The sequence below is a fragment of the Sturnus vulgaris genome, chromosome 34 (assembly GCF_052056855.1).
Source record: "Sturnus vulgaris isolate bStuVul1 chromosome 34, bStuVul1.hap1, whole genome shotgun sequence".
Lineage (NCBI taxonomy): Eukaryota > Metazoa > Chordata > Aves > Passeriformes > Sturnidae > Sturnus > Sturnus vulgaris.
Window position 1 is genome coordinate 619,634 of NC_142276.1, and position 25,094 is coordinate 644,727.

Below are 25,094 nucleotides of genomic sequence, written 5' to 3' on the forward strand. Positions count from 1 at the left end.
TAGAGGCCGCCCAGCCCAACCCCCCCCCCCCACCCAGTGTCCCCCTTGAACCCTAAAACAGGAACCCCCAGTGGGTCAAAACCACCCGAGACCCCCCAAAAAAAGAGAGCCAGGGGCTCCCTACAACGGACCCAAGGTCTGGGACCCCCAAAAATGGACTCGGGGCTACCCCAACCCCTCATCCATAAAAGAACCCACAGGTGTCCCCCTCCCGCAAAGGTATCCAAAAGTCCGAGACCCCCCCCAAAAACAAATCCAAGCCCCCCCGAGACTTTTCTGGGCCATCCTGGCCCCCCTGAGACCCCTCCCCAGGATCCCCCCCGAGCCCTCACCTTGATGCTCCAGCAGTGATGGCGGAAGGGGCTGCGGGGCCGGGGGGCCATGGGGGCTCCGTGCAGGATTTTGGCCGCGCGTTTGGCCGCGCGTTTGTCCCGAAATTCCACCCAGCCCTCGGCGAACGCCACGGCCGGGGGTCCCCCCGGGCGCTGCCGCCGCCGCCGCACGGAGCCTCCTGGGCAGGGAGAAAAAGGGGTTGAGACCCCCACCCAAGGGTGCTGGACCCCCCCACCCAAGGGTGCTGAACCCCCACTCCGTGGTTTAGGAGGAGTCCTGACCCCAAAATTCTGTATCTTGGGGGGGGGGACGACACCCAGCCCCTCTCCAGGACCCCCCCCCCTTGCTGGGGGTCTGCGGGGCACCCTGACCCCCCCAGGGGCACCCTGACCTCCCCAGGGACCCCCTGACACCCTCCCAAAAGCCTTCAGGACCCCCCGGACTCACCGCGGGGCTGCAGGAAGACCCTGCCCAGCTCCCCGTGCGGCCGCAGCAGCGCCCGGGCCTGGCGGGGGCCGAAGCCCGGGGGGAGGAAGGACAAATAAAGGACCCCCGGTACCACCGGCTTGGGAGGGGGCTCGGAGGGGGCTTCGGCACGAGGGGGGAGCCCTCGGGACCCTCCTCTTCCTCCTCCTTTTCTTCCTCCTTCTCTTCTTCTTCCTCCTTTTCTTCCTCTTCTCTTTGCTCTTCCTCCTCTTCTAATTCTTCTTCCTCCTCCTCCTCACCCCTCCCGTGCGGGTCCCGCTTGGCCCCGGCCATGGCCCCTGCGATGCGCAGGAAGGAATTAAAGGGAGGCGACCACCCCCAGGGCCCCCCCCGCCCCTCTCCAGGCTCTTCCGAACCCCCGAATTCCCCCGGGACCCCCCAGAAACCCCCCCGAGCCCCCCGGCCCCGCACCCGCACAACGCTGCCGGCCGCGGTCGTAAAACACTAACACAGCCGTAAAGCACCGCCAGCAGGAGGCGGGGCAGTCGCGAAAAAGCCGTAAAGCGAGGAGGGGGGCGTGGTTTACGTGAGATGACGTGATCACGGGCTGGAGGGGCGTGACTACGCACTGAGGGGGCGTGGTTGAAGTTGGGGGCGTGGCCTGCGGCGCGCCGCGGTTTGGGCGGGAACGGGTGGGGGGGGGGGGGGGGGAGTTTTGGGGCGGGAACGGCCCCGCCCGCTGTGGGGCCCACGGAACCCCCCCAGTGCCCCCCCCCCCAGCCCCCAGGACCCAGTGACCCTCCCCAATTCTCACTGACCCCCCCCAGGACCCACTGACCCCCCCCAGGACCCCCCTGAACCCACTGACCCCCCCCCTCGGGACCCACCGACCCCCTTGCTGTCCATAAATCCCCCCCCAGTGCCCCCCTCATGTCCCCCCCACCCCCCCCGGATCACTCCATGACCCCCCCCCCAGCCCCCCAAATATCCCCAGAGCCCCCCAAGATCCCCTCTCACCCTCTCAGAATCCCCATAGCCCCCCCCCCCAAATCCCCCCCCCCCCTCATCTGGTGCTGGGGGGGGGTCCTGGCTGCAGATGAGCAGTGGATTATCCCCCCCCCCCCATAATCCCACAGCTGGGGGGGGGGGGGGATTAGAGCCCTCCCGGCCCCCCCAAACCCCCCCCCCGAGGGTCTCAGCCCCACCTGGGGATGTTTTGGGGAGGGGGGAGTCACCCCAATCCCCTTCACCATCCCCCCTCCCCCCTCCTCTCCAAAATAATTAACACCTGGTTTAATTGGGGGTGGGTGGGGGGCTCGGGGGGGGTTTTGGGAATTCGGCCAAAGCTCCTCCCCCTCCTTCTCCATCAGCATCTGGAGGGACCCCGGGGGAGGGGGGGGGAATTGGGGGGGGATTTTGGGGGGATTTGGGGGGGGTCAGGACGGGGGGCGGCCCCCCCCCCACACACACACCCACCCCCCACAGTCCCCAGCGGCTGCGCAGGGAGCGGAGCACCCACGGCCCAGGTGAGCGGCGTGGGGACCCCCAAACACCTGGAACCCCCAAATTTGGGACCCCCAACCCCCATGGGGAGCTGCCCCCCCCACACACACACTCTTTGGGGGGTGTCTCTGCCCCCATGGGTGTCATTGCCCCCCTCCCCACCCCATTGAGATCCCCCCACCCCAATGGGTGCCACCCCCCCCCTCTGTGCCCCCCTGCCCCACAGAGAGCCACCCCTGCCCCATAGGACCCCCACCCCACTGTCCCTGTGCCCCCCTGCCCCACAGAGAGCTACTCCTGCCCCATAGGGACCCCACCCCACTGTCCCTGTGCCCCCCTGCCCCACAGAGAGCTACTCCTGCCCCATAGGGACCCCACCCCACTGTCCCTGTGCCCCCCCTGCCCCCACAGAGAGCCACCCCTGCCCCATAGGGACCCCCACCCCACTGTCCCTGTGCCCCTCTGCCCCACAGGGCAGCCACTCCTGCCCATAGGGACCCCACCCCACTGTCCCTGTGCCCCTCTGCCCCACAGGGCAGCCACTCCTGCCCCATGGCGACCTCACCCCACTGTCCCTGTGCCCCTCTGCCCCATGGGGACCTCACCCCCGCTGTTCTTTTGCCCCCCTGGCACCCATCCTGCCCCATAAGGAGCCACCCCTGCCCCATGGAGGGCCACCCCTGCCCCATAGGACCCCCACTCCCACTGTCCCTGTGCCCCTCTGCCCCACAGGGCCGCCACTCCTGCCCCATGGCGACCTCACCCCGCTGTTCCTTTGCCCCCTGGCACCCACCCTGCCCCACGGAGGGCCACCCCTGCCCCATAGGGAGCCACCCCTACCCCACAGGGAGCCACCTCTACCCTATGGAGGGCCACCCCCTGCCCCATAGGGAGCCACCCCTTCCCCCCCCCCCCATCACCCCCTAACCCCCCCCACCTCCCTTCTCTTTTCCCCCAGCCCACCATGCCACCACCGCCCACCCTGCTGGCCACCCTGCTGGCCACCCTGCTGTCCCTGTGGCCACTCGCCCGCTGCCCCCCGGCCCCCACTCAGCCCCACGCCATCCGCCTGGAGGGCGACCTGACTTTGGGGGGGCTGTTCCCGGTGCACGCCCGCGGCCCCGCCGGCGTTCCCTGCGGGCCGGTCAAGAAGGAGAAAGGCATCCACCGGCTGGAAGCCATGCTGTACGCGCTGGACCGCGTCAACGGCGACCCAAGGGTGCTGCCCAACCTGACGCTGGGTGCTCGCATCCTCGATACCTGCTCCAGGGACACGTACGCGCTGGAGCAGGCGCTGAGCTTCGTGCGCAGCCTCCTGCCCCCCGAGGGGGGCGAGGGCAGCTGCCCCGATGGCTCAGCCCCGCGCCGACCCCCGCCCGAGCGCCTGGTCGGGGTCATCGGGGCTTCGGCCAGCTCCGTGTCCATCATGGTGGCCAACGTGCTGAGGCTGTTCGCGGTGGGTTTGGGGGGGTTTGGGGACACGGAGGGGACATTGGGGACATTGAGGGTGTTGGGGACACTGGGGACATGGAGGGACATTGGTGCCTTGGCCAGCTCCGTGTCCATCATGGTGGCCAACGTGCTGTGGCTGTTTGTGGTGAGTTTAGGGGGGTTTTGGGGTGTTGGGGACATTGGGGACATTGGGGACAAGGAGGGTATTGGGGACATTGGGGACACGGAGGGACATTTGTGCCTCTGCCCTCTCTGTGTCTATCATGGTGGCCGATGTCCAGCAGCTCTTTGTGGTCACTGGGGTGTTGGGGACACTGGGGGGGTGTTGGGGACACTGGGGGGGATGTTGGGGACACTGGGGGGGCGTTGGGGACATTGGGGGGATGTTGGGGACACTGGGGGGGGGATGTTGGGGACATTTGGGGGGTGTTGGGGACACTGGGGGGGGGTGTTGGGGACACTGGGGGGAACATGGAGGTGTTTGGGCTGGGGGGACTCTGAGCTGTCCCCGCTGTCCCCGTGGTGTCCCCTGTGAGGGGGGGGGGCCTGGTCCCCCTCTGTCCCCCCCCCCCCCGGGTCCCTTCCAGAACCTTCCCCCCTCCCCCCTGGGTGTTACCCACAATCCCCTGGGACGGCAGCAAATGGCCCAGGGGGATTAGGGGGGATTAGGGACAGGGACAGGGAGGGGGGGTCCCCCTGTGCCAGGTCCCCTGGGTGTCCCTCCATGTCCCCAATGTCCCTCCAGACCCCTCCTGCATCGACAGCCCCGCACTGAGCCCCCCCGTGTCCCCTCACCCCCAAACCCCACAATGTCCCCAAGCCCTCACGATGTCCCCAAGTCCCTGACATGTCCCCAATGTCCTCGATGTCCCCAATGTCCCCATGGCCCTGACATGTCCCCAATGTCCCTGCATCCCTGAGGTGTCCCCAATGTCCCCGGCGTGTCCCTGATGTCCCCAAGTTCTCGATGTCCCCAACGTCCCCACATGTCCCTGATGTCCCCAACGTCCCCAAGTCCCTGACATGTCCCCAGTGTCCTTGATGTCCCCAATGTCCCCGATGTCCCTGACATGTCCCCGCTGTCCCCAGATCAGCTACGCCTCCACGGCCCCCGAGCTGTCGGACCCCTGTGTGTCCCCATGTCCCTGAAATGTCCCCAATATCCCCTTGTCCCCAACATGTCCCTGATGTCCCCATGTCCCTGACATGTCCCTGATGTCCCCAGTGTCCCCAATGTCCCCAGTGTCCCCATGCCCCTGACACGTCCCCTGTGTCCCCAGATCCCCCAGATCAGCTACGCCTCCACGGCCCCCGAGCTGTCGGACCCCTGTGTGTCCCCATGTCCCTGAAATGTCCCTGATGTCCCCAATGTCCCCACATGTCCCTGATGTCCCCGATGTCCCCATGCCCCTGACGTGTCCCTGATGTCCCCACTGTCCCCGGATCCCCCAGATCAGCTACGCCTCCACAGCCCCCGAGCTGTCGGACCCCTGTGTGTCCCCATGTCCCTGAAATGTCCCTGATGTCCCCAATGTCCCTGACATGTCCGTGATGTCCCCAATGTCCCTGATGTCCCCACTGTCCCCAGATCCCCCAGATCAGCTACGCCTCCACAGCCCCCGAGCTGTCGGACCCCTGTGTGTCCCCCAAACCCCCAGTGTCCCCAATGACCCCAATGTCCCCACATGTCCCTGATGTCCCCACTGTCCCCAGATCCCCCAGATCAGCTACGCCTCCACGGCCCCCGAGCTGTCGGACCCCTGTGTGTCCCCATGTCCCTGAAATGTCCCTGATGTCCCCAATGTCCCCACATGTCCCTGATGTCCCCACTGTCCCCAGATCCCCCAGATCAGCTACGCCTCCACGGCCCCCGAGCTGTCGGACCCGGGCCGTTACGAGTTCTTCTCGCGGGTGGTGCCGCCGGACTCGTACCAGGCTCAGGCCATGGTGGCCGTGGTGAGGGCGCTGGGCTGGAGCTACGTCAGCACGCTGGCCTCGGAGGGCAACTACGGCGAGAGCGGCGTCGAGGCCTTCGTGCAGAGCTCCCGGGAGGCCGGTGAGTGCTGGGGGCACTGGGTTATACTGGGTTATACTGGGAGTACTGGGATGTACTGGGTTGTACTGGGTTATACTGGGCTGGAGCTGAGCGGTGTCGAGGCCTTCGTGCAGAGCTCCAGAGAGGTCGGTGAGTGCTGGGAGTACTGGGATGTACTGGGTTATACTGGGTTAGATTGGGTTGTACTGGGTTATACTGGGTTGTACTGGGCTGGAGCTGAGCGGTGTCAAGGCCTTCATGCAGAGCTCCCCGGGAGGCCGGTGAGTGCTGGGGGTACTGGGTTATACTGGGTTATACGGGGTTATACTGGGTTGTACTGGGTTAGATTGGGTTGTACTGGGTTGTACTGGGCTGGAGCTGAGTGGTGTCAAGGCCTTCGTGCAGAGCTCCCAGGAGGCCGGTGAGTGCTGGGGGTACTGGGTTGTACTGGGTTATATTGGGTTGTACTGGGTTGTACTGGGTTGTACTGGGTTGTACTGGGTTGTACTGGGTTATACTGGGTTGTACTGGGTTGTACTGGGCTGGAGCTGAGTGGTGTCAAGGCCTTCGTGCAGAGCTCCAGAGAGGCCGGTGAGTGCTGGGAATACTGGGTTATACTGGGAGTACTGGGTTGTACTGGGTTATACTGGGAGTACAGGGTTGTACGGGGTTGTACAGGGTTGTACTGGGTTGTACTGGGTTGTACTGGGTTATACTGGGTTGTACAGGGTTATACTGGGCTGTACTGGGTTATACTGGGTTGTACTTGGAGGGGCGCTGGGAGCACTGGTTTATACTGGGATAGGCACTAAGAGGGCACAGGGTTATACTGGGAAGGGTGCTGGGAGCACTGGCAGGGCACTGGTCCATACTGGGATGAACTGGGAGGGCGAGCTCTGCAGGGAAGGGGGAGATTCCGCTCAGTGACCGCTGAGCCTGGGACCGGCCATACTGGTCCGTACTGGTCCATACTGGTCCGTACTGGTCCATACTGGTCCGTACTGGTGCAGGGGGCCTGTGCATCGCCCAGTCCATCAAGATCCCGCGGGAGCCGAAGCCGGGCGAGTTCGCCAAGGTCATCGGGCGCCTGATGGAGACGTCGACGGCGCGCGGGGTGGTGCTGTTCGCCAACGAGGACGACATCCGGTGAGACCAGTGCACACCAGTATAAACCAGTTATATCCCAGTGCCCACCAGTGCTCCCCAGTACACACCAGTCCTGCCTCAGTCCCCTCCCCAGTGCTCCTCAGCCCACTGGAGTTAATCCCAGTCCATCCCAGTCCATCCCAGTTTGCTGTGTCCCCGCAGGCGGGCGGGTGCTGTAGTCCATTCCAGCAGCCCCCAGTCCATCCCAGCGGATCCCAGTCCATCCCAGTTTGCCCAGTTTGCCGTGTCCCCGCAGGCGGGCGAGCACTGTAGTCCATCCCAGCAGCCCCCAGTGGATCCCAGTTTGCCCAGTTTGCTGTGTCCCCGCAGGCGGGCGGGTGCTGTAGTCCATCCCAGCAGCTCCCAGTCCATCCCAGTTTGCCCAGTTTGCCCAGTTTGCCGTGTCCCCGCAGGCGGGTGCTCGAGGCCGCCACCCTGGCCAACCTCTCGGGCCATTTCTCCTGGGTGGGCTCGGACAGTTGGGGCTCCAAGATGGCGCCGGTGCAGGGCCTGGAGGAGGCGGCGCACGGGGCCATCACCATCCTGCCCAAACGAGCCTCCGTGCCCGGTGGGCTACTGGGAACACTGGGAACACTGGGGGGCACTGGGAACACTGGGAACACTGGGGGGGACTGGGGGGGGGCAGTGGGGGGGCACTGGGAGGGACTGGGAACACTGGGAGGGACTGGGAGGAAATGGGGGGGGCACTGGGAGGGACTGAGAACACTGGGGGGGGGACAGTGGGGGGACACTGGGAAGGACTGGGAACACTGGGGGGGCACTGGGAGGAACTGGGAACACTGAGGGGGGACTGGGGAGAAGTGAGATGGACTGGGGGACACTGGGGGGCACTGGGAGGGGCAGTGGGGGAGCACTGGGAAGGACTGGGAACACTGGGAGAGACTGGGGAGAGGCAGTGGGGGGGCACTGGGAGGGACTGGGAACACTGGGAGGGACTGGGAGGGCAATGGGAGGGACACTGGGAGACCCCTATGGGGTTCCCCCGACCCCTTGGTGTCCCCTCTGTCCCCCCGACCCCTCGATGTCCCCCCTGTCCCCCCAATGTCCCCCCTGTCCCCTCGATGTCCCCCTGTCCCCCCTGTCCCCCCAATGTCCCCCCTGTCCCCTCGATGTCCCCCTGTCCCCCCTCTGTCCCCCCCGTCCCCCCTGTCCCCTCTGTCCCCCCTGACCCCTCGGTGTCCCCCCTGACCCTTTGGGGTCCCCCCTGTCCCCCCTGTCCCCCTGTCCCCCAGGATTTGACGAGTATTTCACGTCGCGCTCCCTGGAGAACAATCGCCGCAATCTCTGGTTCCACGAGTTCTGGGAGGACGATTTCAATTGCCGGCTGCCCCACGGCACCGCGCCCCACGGCGAGCCCGGGGGGGCCCAGGGGGCGCCCGTGCGCAAGTGCACAGGTACCGGACCCATAGCGACCCATAGAAACCCCATAGACCCCATAGGGACCCCATAGATCCCATAGGGACCCATAGAGACCCCATAGATCCCATAGGGACCCCATAGGGACCCACAGACCCAATAGGGACCCATAGAGACCCCATAGATCCCATAGGGACCCTATAGACCCATAGGGACCCCATAGGGACCCACAGACCCAATAGGGACCCCATAGACCCCATAGATCTCATAGGGACCCATAGACCCCATAGGGACCCATAGACCCCATAGATCTCATAGGGACCCATAGAGACCCATAGGGACCCCATAGACCCCATAGGGACCCCATAGGGACCCACAGACCCAATAGGGACCCATAGAGACCCATAGGGACCCCATAGATCCCATAGAGACCCATAGAGACCCCATGGACCCCATAGATCCTATAGGGACCCATAGACCCCACAGACCTCATAGGGACCCATAGAGACCCCATAGACCCCATAGAGACCCATAGGGACCCAACGGAGTCCCCAAAGAGATGCCACAAAGATCCCACAGATCGCCCTATGAGCAGGAGGGGAAGGTTTGGGGTGCCCATAGCAGATTTGGGGTGTCCCTGGCGTGTTTAGGGTGTCCCTGGCGTGTTTGGGGTGTCCATGGTGGGTTTGGGGTGTCCATGGAGGATTTGGGATTTAGGATTTTGGATTCAGGATTTGGGATTTGGGGTCCCCAGGCAGGGAGCGCATCGGGCGGGACTCGCCCTACGAGCAGGAGGGGAAGGTTTGGGGTGCCCATGGGGGGTTTGGGGTGTCCCTGGCGGGTTTGAGGTGCCCACGGCAGGTTTAGGATTTGGGATTTAGGATTTGGGATTTGGGGTCCCCAGGCAGGGAGCGCATTGGGCAGGACTCGCCCTACGAGCAGGAGGGGAAGGTTTGGGGTGCCCATAGCAGATTTGGGGTGCCCATAGCAGGTTTGGGGTATCCCTGGAGGGTTTAGGATTTAGGATTTGGGATTTAGGATTTGGGATTTGGGGTCCCCAGGCAGGGAGCGCATCGGGCGGGACTCGCCCTACGAGCAGGAGGGGAAGGTTCAGTTCGTCATCGACGCCGTGCTGGCCATGGCCCACGGGCTGCACTCCATGCTGGGCGAGGCCTGCCCGGGGGGGGGGCTCTGTGCCCACATGGACCCCCCCGATGGGCGCCGCCTGCTCACCCACATCCGCAGGGTGGCCTTCAACGGTACTGGGAGCACTGGGAGGGAGCTGGGATATGGGGGGGGGCACTGGGAGGGAGCTGGGGGTACTGGGAGAGTACTGGGATATGGGTGGGGGGCACTGGGAGGGAGCTGGGGGCACTGGGAGTGTACTGGGATATGGGGAGGGAGCACTGGGGGCACTGGGAGTGTACTGGGATATGGGGAGGGAGCACTGGGGGCACTGGGAGTGTACTGGGATATGGGGAGGGGGCACTGGGGGCACTGGGAGTGTACTGGGATATGGGGAGGGAGCACTGGGGGCACTGGGAGTGTACTGGGATATGGGTGGGGGGCACTGGGAGCACTGGAGACCATTCTAGGAACCACTGGGGGGCACTGATGGACATACTGGGAAGCACTGGGAGGCACTGGGATATGTGAGGGTGGGCACTGGGAGGGGGCTAGGGGCACTAAAGAGCGCATTGGGATGTACTGGGAGACACTGGGGTATACTGGGGGGGCATTGAAGAAGTTACTGGGACATACTGGGATGTACTGGAGAGCAGTGGGAGGGAGCTGAGGGCACTGGAGACCATACTGGGACGTACTGGGAGGAACTGGGAGCGGGATGGGAGCACTGGAGACCATACTGGGAGCACTGGTTTGCCCAGTACGGGGGGCACACTGGCTCTGGGGGTTCACTGACCCTTCCCGCGGGGTGGCAGGGGATGTCCCTGACCCACAGCCGTGGTTACTGGTTTATACTGGTCCGTACTGGTGCGCAGGCAGCGCGGGGACGCCGGTGTCCTTCAACGAGAACGGCGACGCCCCCGGGCGCTACGACATCTTCCAGTTCCAGGGGGGCAACGGCACCGGCGCCTACCGGGCTGTGGGGCAGTGGGTGCAGGGGCTGCACCTGCAGGTGGGTCTGGGACCCCCCCCCCCAGCACCCAGGGGTGCCCCCAGGGGTGACCCCTGTGACCCCCAGGTCAATTGGGGTGGGTGGGGTGGGACCAGATCCCAGGGGTGCCCCCCACCCCAGCACCCAGGGGTGCCCCCTGTGACCACCAAACCAACCCCCTCGGGTGTGACCCCCCACCCCAGACCCCATAGGTGCCCCCCATGGGTGCCCCCCCGTGACCCCCAAATCGACTGGGGGGATGCCAGTGGCCAACTGGGAGGCACTGGGTGGGGGGTGGTCTGTTCCCCCTGGGGAGGGGGATGTACAAGGGGGGCTTGTGGGGGGGTCCCTGAGGAGGTTTGGGGTGTCCATGGGGTATTTAGGGGATCCATGGGGTATTTGGGGTGTCCATGAGGAGGTTTGGGGTGTCCATGGGGGATCTGGGGTGTCCATGGGGGATTTGGGATGACCTTGGGGTATTTGGGGTGTCCATGAGGAGTTTTGGGGGATCCATGGGGAATTTGGGGTGTCCATGGGGTATTTGGGGTATCCATGAGGAGTTTTGGGGTGTCCGTGGGGAATTTGGGGTGTCCATGAAGGGTTTGGGGGACCCATACAGGGTTTGTGGTGTCCATGGGGGATTTGTGGGATCCATGGGGGATTTGTGGGATCCATGGGGAATTCGGGGTGCCCATGGGGGGGTCCCTGACTGTCCCCCTCCCCAGGAGGACGCCATGGCCTGGGGCTCCAACTCTTCGTCGCCGCCACCCTCGGTGTGCAGCCTCCCGTGCGGTCCCGGCGAGCGCAAGAAGCCGGTGAAGGGGGTGCCGTGCTGTTGGCACTGCGAGCTCTGCGGGGGCTACCAATACCGAGCCGACCTCCTCACCTGCCTGCCGTGCGCCCCTCACCTGCGCCCCACCCCCAACCGCACCGCCTGCCGCCCCACACCTGTGCTGCGCCTCCGCTGGGGCGACCCCTGCGCCGCCGTGCCGCTGGCTTTGGCCACGCTGGGGCTCATGGCCACCGCCTTCGTGTTGGCCACTTTCGTGCGACATCACGAGACGCCGATCGTGAAAGCGTCGGGGAGGGAGCTGAGTTACGTCCTGCTGGCCGGCATCGCCCTGGTGTACGCCATCACCTTCGTCATGGTGGCCGAGCCCGGCGTGGGGGTCTGTGCCCTGCGGAGACTCTTCCTGGGCATGGGCATGAGCCTGACGTACGCTGCGCTGCTGACCAAGACCAACCGCATCTACCGCATCTTCGAGCAGGGTCAGGGGATGGGGGGCACGGGGGGCACGGGGTGGGGGGCTGGGGGGCACAGGGGGCACGGGGTGGGGGGCTGGGGTCTCACCTGTGCCATGCCGGTCACCAAGACCAATGGCATCGCCACGTCTTTGAGCAGGGTCAGGGGCTGGGGGGCACGGGGTGAGGGGCTGGGGGGCACAGGGGGCACGTGGTGAGGGGCTGGGGGCACGGGGTGAGGGGCTGGGGTCTCACCTGTGCCATACTGGTCACCAAGACCAATGGCATTGCCACATCTTTGAGCAGGGTCAGGGGATGGGGGGCACGGGGGGCACGGGGTGGGGGGCTGGGGGGTATTGGGGGCACGGAGTGAGGGGCTGGGGGGCACGGGGTGAGGGGCTGGGGTCTCACCTGTGCCGTGCCGGTCACCAAGACCAACCGCATCTACCGCATCTTCGAGCAGGGTCAGGGGCTGGGGGGCGCGGGGGGGAGCTGGGGGGCACAGGGTGAGGGGCTGGGGGGGATTGAGGAGGCCCAGGGGGGCACAAGGTGAGGGGATGGGGGGCTGGGGTCTCACCTGTGCCATGCCGGTCACCAAGACCAAAGGAATTGCCACGTCTTTGAGCAGGGTCAGGGGATGGGGGGCGCGGGGTGAGGGTCTGGGGGGGATTGAGGAGGCACAGGGGGGCACAGGGTGAGGGGTTGGGGGGCATGGGGGGGCACAGGAGGGCATGGGGGGCACAGGGTGAGGGGCTGGGGTCTCACCTGTGCCGTGCTGGTCACCATGACCAATGGCATCGCCACATCTTTGAGCAGGTGAGTGGCACGGGGGGCACAGGAAGGCAGGGTGGGGGGCTCGGGGTGAGGGTGGGGGGCTCTGGGTGAGGGTGGGGGGCACTGGGGGGGTGGCAGCTTGGCGTGAGGGACCCCACCCAGGGTCCCCACCCTCCCCTCCACATCCCCAATGGAGGTGACTTCAGGACCTCCAAAAAAATTTTTGGGGCTTCCAAACCAACCCAAATGACGCGGGGCACCCTGCCCCCCAACTCCTTCAAGCCAGGCAGGTTCTGGGGGTACCACCAGCCCCCCAAAACCCTCCGTACCCCACAGGTAAGCGCTCAGTGACCCCACCCCGCTTTATCAGCCCCACATCCCAGCTCGTCATCACCTTCACCCTCAGCGGGCTGCAACTCGTGGCCGCGGCCACTTGGCTACTGATCCGGCCACCTCACGCCCTCATCGACTACGAGATGGGCAGGACCCCCGACCCTGAGGCTGCTCGGGGGGTGCTGAGGTGCGACATGGCCGAGGGGGCCACTCTGGCCTGCCTGGCCTATGCCCTGCTGCTCATGCTCACCTGCACCGTGTACGCCGTCAAAGCCCGCGGCGTCCCCGAGACCTTCAACGAGGCCAAACCCATCGGCTTCGCCATGTACACAACGTGCGTGGTGTGGCTGGCCTTCGGACCCATCTTCTTCGGGGCTGCGCAGTCGGCCGAGAGGGTGAGGAGGGGGATTTGGGGGATCCTGGGGGGTCTCTGGGGGTCTCTGGGGGGTCTCTGGGGGTGTCTGGGGGGGTCTATGGGGCACACGTGGTGTGGTTTGCCTTCGGACCCATCTTCTTCGGGGCTGCACAGTCGGCTGAGAGGGTGAGGAGGGGGATTTGGGGTGATTTTGGGGGTCTCTGGGGGTATTTGGGGGGTCTCTGGGGGTCTCTAGGGGGGATCTATGGGGCACACGTGGTGTGGCTGGCCTTCGGACCCATCTTCTTCGGGGCTGCGCAGTCGGCTGAGAGGGTGAGGAGGGGGATTTGGGGGGTCCTGGGGGGTCTCTGGGGGGGTCTATGGGGCACACGTGGTGCGGTTTGCCTTCGGACCCATCTTCTTTGGGGCTGCGCAGTCGGCCGAGAGGGTGAGGAGGGGGATTTGGGGGGTCCTGGGGGTGTTTGGGGGTCCCTGGGGGTGTTTGGGGGGTCTCTGGGGATTTTGGGGGGATCTATGGGGCACACGTGGTGTGGCTGGCCTTCGGACCCATCTTCTTTGGGGCTGCACAGTCGGCCGAGAGGGTGAGGAGGGGGATTTGGGGGGTCCTGGGGGGTCTCTGGGGGTGTCTGGGGGGATCTATGGGGCACACGTGGTGCGGTTTGCCTTCGGACCCATCTTCTTTGGGGCTGCGCAGTCGGCTGAGAGGGTGAGGAGGGGGATTTGGGGGGTCCTGGGGGGTCCCTGGGGGTGTTTGGGGGGTCTCTGGGGGTCTCTGGAGGGGATCTATGGGGCACACGAGGTGTGGTTTGCCTTCGGACCCATCTTCTTTGGGGCTGCGCAGTCGGCTGAGAGGGTGAGGAGGGGGATTTGGGGTGATTTTGGGGGGTATTTGGGGGTCTCTGGGGGGTCTGCAGGGGCAGTTGGGGTGTCCCTCTTTTGGGATCATTGAGATTTTGGGATTATTGAGATTTTGGGTTCCCGTTTTTGGGGTCCGTGGGATTTTGGGGTCCTGTTTTCTGGGTCAGTGGGGTTTTGGGGTTCCCGTTTTTGGGGCTCAGTAAATTTTTGGGGTTCCCGTTTTTGGGGTTCCCGTTTTTGGGGCTCAGTAAATGTTGGGGTTCCCGTTTTTGGGACTCAGTAAGATTTTGGGGTTCCCGTTTTTTGGGCTCAGTAAATTGTTGGGGTTCCCGTTTTTGGGGCTCAGTAAGATTTTGGGGTTCCCGTTTTTGGGGTAAATTTTGGGTTCCCGTTTTTGGGGCTCAGTAAAATTTTTGGGTTCCCGTTTTTGGGGTTCCCGTTTTTGGGGCTCAGTAAAATTTTTGGGTTCCCGTTTTTGGGGTTCCCGTTTTTGGGGCTCAGTAAATTGTTGGGGTTCCGTTTTTGGGGTAAATTTGGGGTTCCCGTTTTTGGGGCTCAGTAAATGTTGGGGTTCCCGTTTTTGGGTTCCCGTTTTTGGGGCTCAGTAAATGTTGGGGTTCCCGTATTTGGGGCTCAGTAAATTTTTGGGGTTCCCGTTTTTGGGGCTCAGTAAATGTTGGGGTTCCCGTTTTTGGGGCTCAGTAAGATTTTGGGGTTCCCGTTTTTTGGGGCGCAGGTGCACGTGCAGACCGCCACCCTGACCGTGTCCATGTCCCTGTCGGCCTCGGTGCCCCTGGGGCTCCTCTACGCCCCCAAGGTTTACGTGATCCTGCTGCACCCCGAGCGCAACCAACCCAAACGACCCCGCGCCGACCCCCCCCCATAGAGACCCCCACCCCCCCGTCTGCACCCCAAAACCCCCCCACTGCGCCCCCTCCCCACAATAAAGCCGCTCCTGAAAAAAACCCGGAAATTTGGGGATTTTTTAATTTTTTTTTTTTTTTTTTTTTTTTTTTTTTGGGGAGGGGGGCGAGGCAGAGCTGGAGGAGGGGGGGTTTTGGGGTTTTTTTAGGGGGATCCCCCATCTTTTAGGGAGCCCCCCACCAGGAGCTCCAGCCACTGGGTCAGAGTTGGGGGGTCTGGGGGTGCCTGTGGAGGGAAAGGGGGGGGTTTGGGGAGGGGGGGGTCGTCATTCCCAGGACCCCCCACCCCCCAAAAAACCATCCCTGGGATGCCCAAGTGCCTCTGGGACCCCCCAAATTTGCCCTCAGACCCCCCAGGAACCCCAAACCTCCCCCAGGAACCCCCCCAGTGCTTCTGAGACCCCCCCCCAAATTGCTCAGACCCCCCCCAGGAGCCCTCATTGTCCTTGGGACCCCCCCAAATTTGCCCTCAGACCCCCAAGTGACCCCAAAATCACCCCCAGGACCCCCCCATTCCTTCTGGGACCCCCCCAAATTTGCCCTCAGACCCCCAAGTGACCCCAAAACCACCCCCAGGACCCCTCATCGTCCTTGAGACCCCCCCCCCAAATTGCTCTCAGACCCCTCCAGGGACCCCCATTGTCCTTGAGACCCCCCCCAGATTTACCCTCAGAACCCCCCGGGTGCCCCCACAGGACCCCCAACCCGTCCCCAGGGACCCTCAAATCGCCCCTGGATCCCCAAACCTGCCCCACAGACCCCCCCCCAAAGCACTCACAGGGATGGGGGGCGCCCCTTTGGGGGGGGCAGCACGCGGACCCCCCCACTCTGGGGGTACCCCGGCTCCAGCTCCAGGGTCCAGAGGGTTTGGGCACCTCGGGGACCCCCCAGGACCTGCAGGAGCCCCAGCTCGGGCTGCCAGTCTAGGGCGAACCTGGGGGAGGGTGGGGTGAGCCCCCCAATTAACCCCCAGGTCCCTTAATTAACCCCCAGACCCCTTAATTAACCCCCAGACCCCCCAATTGACCTCCCAAACCCCTCCCAATTGACCCCCAGATCCCCTAATTAACCCCCAGCCCCCCTAATTAACCCCCAGATCCCCTAACTGACCCCCAGCCCCCCAATTAACCCCCAGACCCCTTAATGAACCCCCAGATCCCTTAATTAACCCCCAGACCCCTTAATTGACCTCCCAAACCCCTCCCAATTAACCCCCAGCCCCCCTAATTAACCCCCAGCCCCCTAACTGACCCCCCAAACCCCTCCCAATTAACCCCCAGATCCCCTAATTAACCCCCCAGCCCCCCAATTAAGCCCCAGACCCCTTAATTAACCCCCAGCCCCCCTAATTAACCTCCCAAACCCATCCCAATTAACCCCCTAATCAACCCCCAGCACCCCTAATCAATCCCCAGCCCCCCAATTAAGCCCCAGATACCCTAATTAGCACCCAGCCCCCTTAATTAATCTCCAGCCCCCTCAACTGACCCCCAGATCCCCTAATTAACCCCCAAATTAACCCTCAGCCCCCCCAATTAACCCCCCAAACCCCTCCCCATTACCCCCCAGACCCTTCAGACCTGCCCCAGAGATCCCCCCCCAGCCCCCCAAACTTCCCTCCAAGCCCCCCCAGCCCCCCTCAACCCCCCCCCCCCAGCCCCCTCACCTGTTCCTCAGGTGTGTCACCTCTGCCCACAGGTCCCAGCCCCCCCAGCAGCGCTGCTGCAGCTCCAGCAGCCCCGGGCCCAGGGGAGGGGGCAGCCCCAGGGGGGGATTCTGGGGTGGGGAGAGGGGGGATGGTGAGACCCCCACCCCAAAAACCGCCCTGAACCCCCCAGAAGTTTCTTTGGACTCCCCCCCCCCAAAAAAAAATTCTCCTCCCTGGAGCTTTCCATGTGTTCCCCCCAAATTTTTCCAAATCTTCACAGTGCCCCCTCGACCCCCAAAATCCCCCCCCCAAATCCCCCCAGGCCCCCAAATCCCCCCCAAATCCCCCAGCCCCCCAAAATCCCCCCAAGCCTTCCCAGTGCCCCCTAAAACCCCCAAATCCTCCCTAGCCCCCCAAAATCCTCCTTAGCTCCCAAATTCTGCCCCAATTTCCCCCCAGCCCCCCAAATCTCCTCCCCCAAATCCTCCCAGGACCCCCTCCCCAAATTCTCCCCCAAATCCCCCCCAAGCCCTCCCAGTGCCACCTCAGCCCCCAAACCCCCTCCCCAAAATCCCCAAATTCTCCCCCATTCCCCCCCAAGCCCCCAAATCCTCCCAGTGCCCCCTCAGCCCCCAAATCCCCTCCTCAAAAGCCCCCCAAAATCCTCCCAAAGCCTTTCCAGTGCCCCCCCAAAACCCCTCCCCAAAATCCCCAAATTCTCCTCCAAATCCCCCCCAACCCCCCAAACCCCCTCCCCCAAATTCTCCCCCAAGCCCCCAAATCCCCTCCTCAAAATCCCCCCAAGCCTTTCCACTGCCCCCTCAGCCCCCCAAACCCCCTCCCCAAAATCCCCAAATTCTCCCCCAAATCCTCCCAGTGCCCCCTCAGCCCCAAATCCCTTCCCCAAAATCCCCAAATTCTCCCCCAATTCCCCCCCCCAAGCCCCCAAATCCTCCCCGTGCCCCCCCCAGCCCCCCCAAACCCCCTCCCCAAAATCCCCAAATCCTCCCCGTGCCCCCCTCAGCCCCCCCAAACCCCCTCCCCCAAGCCCCCCTGACCTGCAGCCGGGCCCCCCCGCTGGGGCTGAGGCTCAGGTGAAGGGGGGGCAGGGGGTGGGGGGTGCCGGGGGGGGGTCTCAGCTCCAGCTGCAGCTCGGGGTCCCTGGGGAGGGGGGCAGCACCTGGAGCCCCGCCAGGGCCTGGTAGAGGTGGCACGAGGCCTCCAGCCTGTGGCAAATGATAGCCCGTGGGTGGGTGGGGGGGACAAGACCACCCCCCAAAATTCCCAGAATTCCAGCCACCTCACCTGGACGGACACACCTGGTCACTGCCCTGCCGTGGAGGTTCCCCCAAACTTCTGGATACGACCCCCACCCACCCAAATTCCAGGGTCCCCCAAAGCTACACCTGAGCCTCCTCACCTGTGTCTCCTCTTACCTGTCCCTCCCCTCCACTCACCTGTTCTTTCTCTTATCCTCTCACCTGTTTCTCCCCTGTCCCCTCTACTGTCCCCGTCCTTCACCTGTCCTCTGTCCCTCACCTGTCCCATCTCTCCCCTCACCTGTCCCTCCCCTGTCCCCTCACCTGTCCCCCCCCTCACCTGGCCGCTGTCTCTCCCTTCACCTGTCCCGTGTCCCTCACCTGTCCCCTCCCCTCACCTGGCTGCTGTCTCTCCCCTCACCTGTCCCGTGTCCCTCACCTGTCCCTCCCCTGTCCCCTCACCTGTCCCCCCCCCCTCACCTGGCCGCTGTCTCCCGCAGTCCCTGCAGCGCCTCCTGCCGGTGGAGCCGCTGCAGGCGCCGCTCCTGAACGCGCCGGAGCAGCTGGGGGGGAAAAGACCCCAAATTTGGGGGGTAAGGGACCCCAAATTGGGGGGTAAGGGACCCCAAATTGGGGGGGAAACAAGACCCCAAACTGGAGGAGAAAGAGATCCCAAATTGGGGTGACCCCAACGTGGAGGGAAGGGGGCTCAGACCCCAAATGGACCCCCCCCGTGGGCAGGGGGACCCCAAAGGGACACCCCCAAGGTGAGGGGGACCCCAAAGGGACACCCCCAAGGTGAGGGGGACCCCAAAGGTGTCCCCCCGGTCTCACCTGGTCCCGTCTCTCTGTGGCCTCGCTCACCTTCACCTTCAGCTCTTCTTGCTGGGGGGGAGGGAGGGATGGCACCCATGGGAGCCCCCAGACCCACATTGAACCCCCCAGGACCCATGGGAACCCCCAGCACCCATGGGAGCCCCCAGACCCACATTGAACCCCCCCAGCACCCATGGGAACCCCCAGGACCCATGGGAGCCCCCAGACCCACATTGAACCCCCCAGCACCCATGGGAGCCCCCAGACCCACATTGAACCCCCCCCCAGTAGCCCTGGTACCCTCTGGATCACACTCCCAGAATCCATGGGACCCCCAGCACCCCTGGGACCCCCCCGAGACCCCCCCCAGGACCCCCATACTTGTTGCAGCCGTGTCCCCAGCCCCCCTGGGATCCCCCCAGCACCCCCGGGACCCCCCCAGGACCCCTGGGACCCCCCCAGGACCCCCGTACCTGTTGCAGCCATGCCCCAGCCCCCCTGGGAACCCTCCGGGACCCCCAGGACCCCCACTCCCAGCACCCTTGGGATCCCCCAGGACCCCTCCAGCACCCCTGGGATCCCCCCCAACACCCTTGGGACCCCCATACCTGTTACAGCCGTGCCCCCAGCCCCCCTGGGACCCCCCCCAGCCCCCCTGGGACCCCCCAGGACCCCTCCAGCACCCCTGGGACCCCCCCCAGCACCCTTGGGACCCTCGTACCTGTTACAGCTGTGCCCCCAGCCCCCCCAGGACCCCCACTCCCAGCACCCCTGGGACCCCCAGGACCCCCCCAGCCCCCTGGGACCCCCCCCAGCCCCCCTGGGACCCCCGTACCTGTTACAGCCGTGCCCCCAGCCCCCCCAGGACCCCCCCCAGCCCCCCTGGGACCCCTCCAGCACCCCTGGGACCCCCGTACCTGTTGCAGCCGTGCCCCCAGGGCTGCCCTCCCTCGCTGCAGCAGCTGCTGGCCCCTGTCCAGCTGTGCCAGGGCGGGGGGCACGGCCTCCCCCAGGACCCCCAGGGCCTCCCCGTGCCTCGCCTTCAGCTCCTGCCAGCGCCGCCGCGCCTGCGCCGCCGCCTCGCCTGGGGGGACCCCGCGTCAGCGCCCCCAAAACGGGGAGGGGTCCTCAAAAGGGAGCTGGGAATCATCAATCGCTCCCAAAGGGGAACCAGGAAACCCCAAAGGGGACTCAGGAACCCCCAAATCCCAGCCCCAAAGGGGAACCAGGAATCCCCAAATCCCAGCCCCAAAACCGGACCCAGGAACCCCCAAATCCCAGCCTCAAAGGGGAACCAGGAATCCCCAAAACCGGACCCAGGAATCCCCAAATCCCAGCCCCAAAGGGGATCCAGGAATCCCCAAAACCGGACCCAGGAATCCCCAAATCCCTGCCCCAAACCGGACCCAGGAATCCCCAAATCCCTGCCCCAAACCGGACCCAGGAATCCCCAAATCCCAGCCCCAAAGGGGAACCAGGAAGTCCCAAAGCAGACCCAGGAATCCCCAAATCCCTGCCCCAAAAGGGACCCAGGAATCCCCAAAACCGGACCCAGGAACCCCCAAATCCCAGCCCCAAATCGGACCCAGGAATCCCCAAAACCGGACCCAGGAACCCCCAAATCCCAGCCCCAAACCGGACCCAGGAACCCAAAAATCCCAGCCCCAAAGGGGAACCAGGAACCCCCAAACCGGATCCAGGAACCCCCAAAATCGGACCCAGGAACCCTCAAAGGGGACCCAGGAACCCCCAAATCTCTGTCCCAAACCGGACCCAGGAACCCCCAAATCCCTGCCCCAAAAGGGACCCAGGAACCCCCAAAATGGACCCAGGAACTCCCAAACTGGAGCATCAAGGGGTTCAGTGTCAACCCAGGTTTGGATGGTTTAGGTCAGGGGATTTTGGGGTTCATTTTTGGGGGGCTCAGGGGGTTTCAGGATTCAGTTTGGGGGGGTCAGGGGGTTTTGGGGGGGCTCACGCAGGTTGGTGGGGGTCAGGGGCAGCCCCGGATTCTCGATGACCCCCAGGAGCAGCTTCAGCACCCGGAGCTGGGACAGGAGCAGCTTCTGCTTCCGACGGGTGTCCTGGGGGGAAAATTTGGGGTGTCAGGGGCAGATTTGGGGTGCCAAGGGGTGAGGGAGGAGGTCACAGAGCAGGTGTTGGAGGTGTGGGGTAAAAACGGGGTGTAAATGGGAAAATTGGGGTGACAAAGGAGAATTACTTGAGGAAAACACGGGGGCAAAGATGACAGAGAACAGAACAGCTGAGAAAGTTTAGAGAATACAAGGGGGTCACTAAAAGAATCAAGACCACACAGAGGAGCTGTGAGAAATTTAGGGGAGGGGTCAGAAGTGATTTTAGAGGAGATGTGAGAGCATTTGGGGGGGCAAATGGAAAAACCAAGGACAATTTTTGAGGTGCTGTTTTGTGGCAGTTTTGGGGGTCTCACCATTTGATGATCCACCAGGACCAAGGTGGGGACATCACCCTCCTCTTCCTCCAAGGCCAGGGCGGCCTCGAGCGCTGCCAGCGCCCTGGGGACAGAGCGGGGGAAATGAGGGGACACCTCCGGGAACGAAGGAATCCCCCCCGATAATCCGCAGGGACACGAGTGGGGACACGGAGACAAGCAGGGGAGAACCCATGAGGACGCGGGATCCTCCCTCCCGACATGGAAACCCCCTCAGGGACCCCCGGAGCCCTCAGGATACGCTGAGGGCACGGAGACACTGCAGTGCTCCGTGTGGGGCTGAGCGTCACTCAGGGACCCCGTAAGGCCCCGAGGAACTTTTAAAGGCCCCGGTGAAAACCCCGAAAAGTTGTGGGGGGCGCCCCCGATCCAAGATGGCGGCCGGGCAGCCCCCTCAGGGGTCCCCCCCTGGGCGGGGGTCGCGCGCTCACCCCCGGGCGCGCTCCAGCCGCGCCGCCATCGCCGCCGCGTCTTCCCGCTCTCCCGCCTCGCCCCGCCCACCCGAGAGGCGCCGGCCAATCAGCGCCCGCGCCCTCCCGTTTTGAGTCTAGCTGACCAATCGCCGCTCGCCCGCTCCTTCGCCAACCAATCACGGCGCGAGAAATGCGTTCCCGCCCGTGCGAAGTGACAGCCAGTCACAAGGCGCGGTGAGGAGGCCACGCCCCTCGCTGCCATGGAGCCCTCAGCGCGGCCGCCATGATGGGCGGGGCTGGGCGGAGGCACTGGGAGGGACTGGGTTATACTGGGAGGGAGCTCTGGGGCTCTCTAAGCGGCCTCTCCTTCCAATAACCACACGACGCCTCTTCCCACACCCCCATGGGGGGAAAGGCCTTTATTCCCCCCCAGTTTGGGGAGCAGGGTAGGGGAGGGGTGTCCCCCAAACTGGGGGGGAGAGGGACACACACACACACACACACACACAGGACACCCCTCCCCGCCATCATCGCCGCCGCCGCCGCTGCACCACGGTCCAGCCGTCCGAGGGGGGCGGGGGTGTCCCGCACTCCATCGCCTGGGGGGGTACAATGACGTCATCAGTGTGATTCCCCAGTGACGTCATCGGCGTCGCACACACAGCCCCTTTGTGACATCATCACCGCCCCACCCCCATGTTTCCCCCATTTGATGACATCATCGGGAATGACGTCATCAGCCCCCAGCCCTCCCTCACCTGGGGGTCCTGAGGAGCCCCCACCCCTCTAATTTAATGACATCACCAGCATCCCCATGACCTCACCACCACATTCCCACCCCCTCTGATGACATCATCAGCACCCTCCCCAATCTGACAGCCCCCCAAACAATGACATCATCAGCTCCTCATGACATCATCCCAGTGACATCACCCCCTCACCTCCTCCTCCTCCTCGCCGCTCTCCTCCTCCTCTTCCTCCTCCTGCCCCCCTGGCTCCGGGGGGTTCCGGGGGGCTGTGGGGGGGGTCCCGGGGGGGCTCTGGGGGTCTCCCCCCGGGCGGGCACTGGCCAGGGCAGCGGCCAGGGCGGGGCCACGGCGGGCGAGAGCCCCCAGGGCCGCCCCCACCCCCCCAACGTCCCCACCCCGTGCTCGGGCGAAGAGTGTCACCAGCTCCCGGCTCACCTGCACGGGGGGACACTGGGATGGACTGGGGAGGGGACTGGGATGGACTGGGATGGGTCTGGGGGGGTGATGTGTGGGACTGGGATGGACTGGGATGGGTCTAGGGGGTGATGTGTGGGACTGGGATGGACTGGGATGGGTCTGGGGTGTGATGTGTGGGACTGGGATGGACTGGGAGGAAGTAAAACAGCACTGAGAACAGACTGGTCTGTACTGGGAGGCACTGGGAGCACTGAGGGATGGTGGTAAGAGCCTGGGGATGAAATGGGATGAACTGGGAATGCCTGGGGGTGGCTGCTGGGAGCATCCTTGTCCATACTGGTTTATACTGGGAGCTACTGGGAGTACACGGGAAGGCACCAAGGTTACCAGGAGGGAACAAAGTCCATTAAAAGATGCTGAGAGCAGCCTGAGGACAAACCGGGCTGTACTGGGAGTGACTGGGAGAGGCTGACCAGCTGCTGGGAGCACGCTGCTCCATACTGGTCCATACTGGGAGCCCACCTGCTGCAGGCTGCCGTCCTCCACCACCGTGTCGAACTCGTTGTCCATCACCTCGGCCAGGAAATCCTCCACCTCCTCCTGCTCCAGGTCAGCTGGGGGTGGGAGGGAGAGGATGAGGGGGGGGGAGAGGATGAGGGGGGTGTCACCTCTGCCCCTCCCCCACCCCGAGGGGGGGGGAAGGGTCGAGGGTGGGGGTGGGGGAGGGGCAGCACGCACCGTTCTGGGTGAAGAAGTCGAGCAGAGCCGAGCTGAGCCACGCGGCTTTCTCAGCACCCTGCGGCCCCCCGAAACCCTGCGCCACCGCCAGCTGCGGGGACACCCGGGTGAGGGGAGGGGGACGACATGGGGACACCTCGCGCTGGCCTCGGGGTGTCCCCTTTGTGTCCCCAAGTGCCCCCCCCCCCCAAAGGTGTGTCCCCCTCACCTGCAGCGCCGCCCACCCCCCCAGCACTGCCCGCACCCCCTCGGCGAACAAGGCCCGCGCCTCCAGGCCGGGGGCCGCCATGACGGCGCTGCGCAGGCGGCGCGGCCGAGCCCCGAGCGATCGAGCGAGGAACCGAGAGATCCCCGAGGCATCGATGGGAGAGCGGGGAGGGGGCGTGGCCAGGGGCGGGGCCTCAGGCAGAAGCGGGGCGGGACTACAGCTCCCGACAGCCCCCGCGCGGCGGTGATCACGTGACGAGGGTGAGAGGGCGGGAGTGTAGGGGGCGCTAGAGGGGGGATGTGGGGCACAGGGGGGATATGGGGCACAAGGGGGGTGTGAGGGATATGGGGCACACGGGGGGTATGGGGGCTATGGGGCATAGGGGGCTGAGGGACAGAGGGGGGATATGGGGGCACAGGGGGCTATGGGGGCTCAGGGAGATATGGGGGCACAGGAGGGTGTGGGGGATATAGGGCACAGGAGGGCTATGGGGGCACAGGGGGCTATGGGGGCTCAGGGAGATATGGGGGCACAGGGGGGATATGGGGCACAGGAGGGATATGGGGGCACAGGAGGGAGTGGGGGATATGGGGGCACAGGGGGCTATGGGGGATGTGGGGACATAGGGGGCTATGGGGGCACAGTGGGGATATGGGGTCACAGTGGGGATATGGGGACACAGTGGGGATATGGGGCACAGGGGGCTATGGGGGATGTGAGGGCACAGGGGGCTATGGGGGCACAGGAGGGTGTGGAGGATATGGGGCACAGGAGGGATATGGGGGCACAGTGGGGATATGGGGGCTCAGGGAGATATGGGGGCACAGGGGGGATATGGGGGCACTATAGAGGGTGGAGGGCACACAGGGGCTGGAGGGGTGTGGAGAAGCTCTGGGGGGGCTCTATGGGGTACAGGGGGGCTATAGGGGGCACACAGGAACTGGGGGGGCTATAGGGGCTGGGGGGCTCTATGGGGTACAGGGGGGGCTATAGGAGCTGGGGGGCTCTATGTGGGGTAGGGGCTATAGGGGCTGGGGGGCTCCATGGGGTACAGGGGGGCTATAGGGGGCACACAGGAGCTGGGGGGGGCTATAGGGGCTGGGGGGCTCTATGGGGTACAGGGGGGCTATAGGGGGCACACAGGAACTGGGGGGGGGGGGGCTATAGGGGCTGGGGGGCTCCATGGGGTACAGGGGGGCTATAGGGGGCACACAGGAGCTGGGGGGGGCTATAGGGGCTGGGGGGCTCCATGGGGTACAGGGGGCTATAGGGGGCACACAGGAGCTGGGGGGGGGAGCTATAGGGGCTGGGGGGCTCTATGGGGTACAGGGGGCTATAGGGGGCACACAGGAACTGGGGGGGGGGGCTATAGGGGCTGGGGGGCTCCATGGGGTACAGGGGGGCTATAGGGGGCACACAGGAACTGGGGGGGGGGGGGGGCTATAGGGGCTGGGGGGCTCTATGGGGTACAGGGGGGGCTAT

The 25,094-nt window shown here is 64.9% G+C and overlaps 5 protein-coding genes across 5 annotated transcripts in view; 1 reads left to right on the plus strand and 4 right to left on the minus strand.

Moving 5' to 3' along the window:
* The window catches only part of LOC106863559 (REST corepressor 2-like), a 1,811-nt gene extending 1,526 nt beyond the window's left edge, over nucleotides 1–285 (minus strand). Inside the window, 1 exon segment of the mRNA XM_088155024.1 lies at nucleotides 273–285. Coding sequence (XP_088011150.1) covers nucleotides 273–285 — 13 coding nt within the window.
* Nucleotides 286–309: 24 nt separating this feature from the next.
* On the minus strand, nucleotides 310–1,322 carry LOC106864115 (uncharacterized). The gene is made up of 3 exons (XM_088155037.1): nucleotides 1,231–1,322; nucleotides 781–1,097; nucleotides 310–511 (listed from the first exon to the last, which is right to left on the minus strand). The coding sequence occupies exons 2-3, from the start codon at nucleotides 1,090–1,092 to the stop codon at nucleotides 329–331; spliced, it is 495 nt and encodes a 164-aa protein (XP_088011163.1). The 5' UTR covers nucleotides 1,093–1,097; nucleotides 1,231–1,322; the 3' UTR covers nucleotides 310–328.
* Nucleotides 1,323–3,411: 2,089 nt separating this feature from the next.
* LOC148220605 (metabotropic glutamate receptor 6-like) lies at nucleotides 3,412–14,857 on the plus strand. Its single transcript, XM_088155105.1, has 10 exons — nucleotides 3,412–3,718; nucleotides 5,554–5,770; nucleotides 6,760–6,895; nucleotides 7,309–7,463; nucleotides 8,149–8,310; nucleotides 9,334–9,531; nucleotides 10,273–10,409; nucleotides 11,114–11,657; nucleotides 12,741–13,132; nucleotides 14,708–14,857. Exons 1-10 carry the CDS (start codon nucleotides 3,443–3,445, stop codon nucleotides 14,855–14,857), a joined length of 2,367 nt encoding a protein of 788 aa, XP_088011231.1. The 5' UTR covers nucleotides 3,412–3,442.
* A 1,704-nt stretch (nucleotides 14,858–16,561) lies between these two features.
* Nucleotides 16,562–21,611, minus strand: ZWINT (ZW10 interacting kinetochore protein). Its single transcript, XM_088155038.1, has 8 exons — nucleotides 21,519–21,611; nucleotides 21,067–21,151; nucleotides 20,596–20,701; nucleotides 19,535–19,701; nucleotides 18,636–18,686; nucleotides 18,282–18,364; nucleotides 17,601–17,768; nucleotides 16,562–16,670 (listed from the first exon to the last, which is right to left on the minus strand). The coding sequence occupies exons 1-7, from the start codon at nucleotides 21,545–21,547 to the stop codon at nucleotides 17,678–17,680; spliced, it is 612 nt and encodes a 203-aa protein (XP_088011164.1). The 5' UTR covers nucleotides 21,548–21,611; the 3' UTR covers nucleotides 16,562–16,670; nucleotides 17,601–17,677.
* A 279-nt stretch (nucleotides 21,612–21,890) lies between these two features.
* Nucleotides 21,891–23,737, minus strand: TSR2 (TSR2 ribosome maturation factor). The gene is made up of 5 exons (XM_088155039.1): nucleotides 23,613–23,737; nucleotides 23,405–23,495; nucleotides 23,189–23,280; nucleotides 22,442–22,684; nucleotides 21,891–22,099 (listed from the first exon to the last, which is right to left on the minus strand). The coding sequence occupies exons 1-5, from the start codon at nucleotides 23,691–23,693 to the stop codon at nucleotides 22,028–22,030; spliced, it is 579 nt and encodes a 192-aa protein (XP_088011165.1). The 5' UTR covers nucleotides 23,694–23,737; the 3' UTR covers nucleotides 21,891–22,027.
* Nucleotides 23,738–25,094: the final 1,357 nt, after the last annotated feature.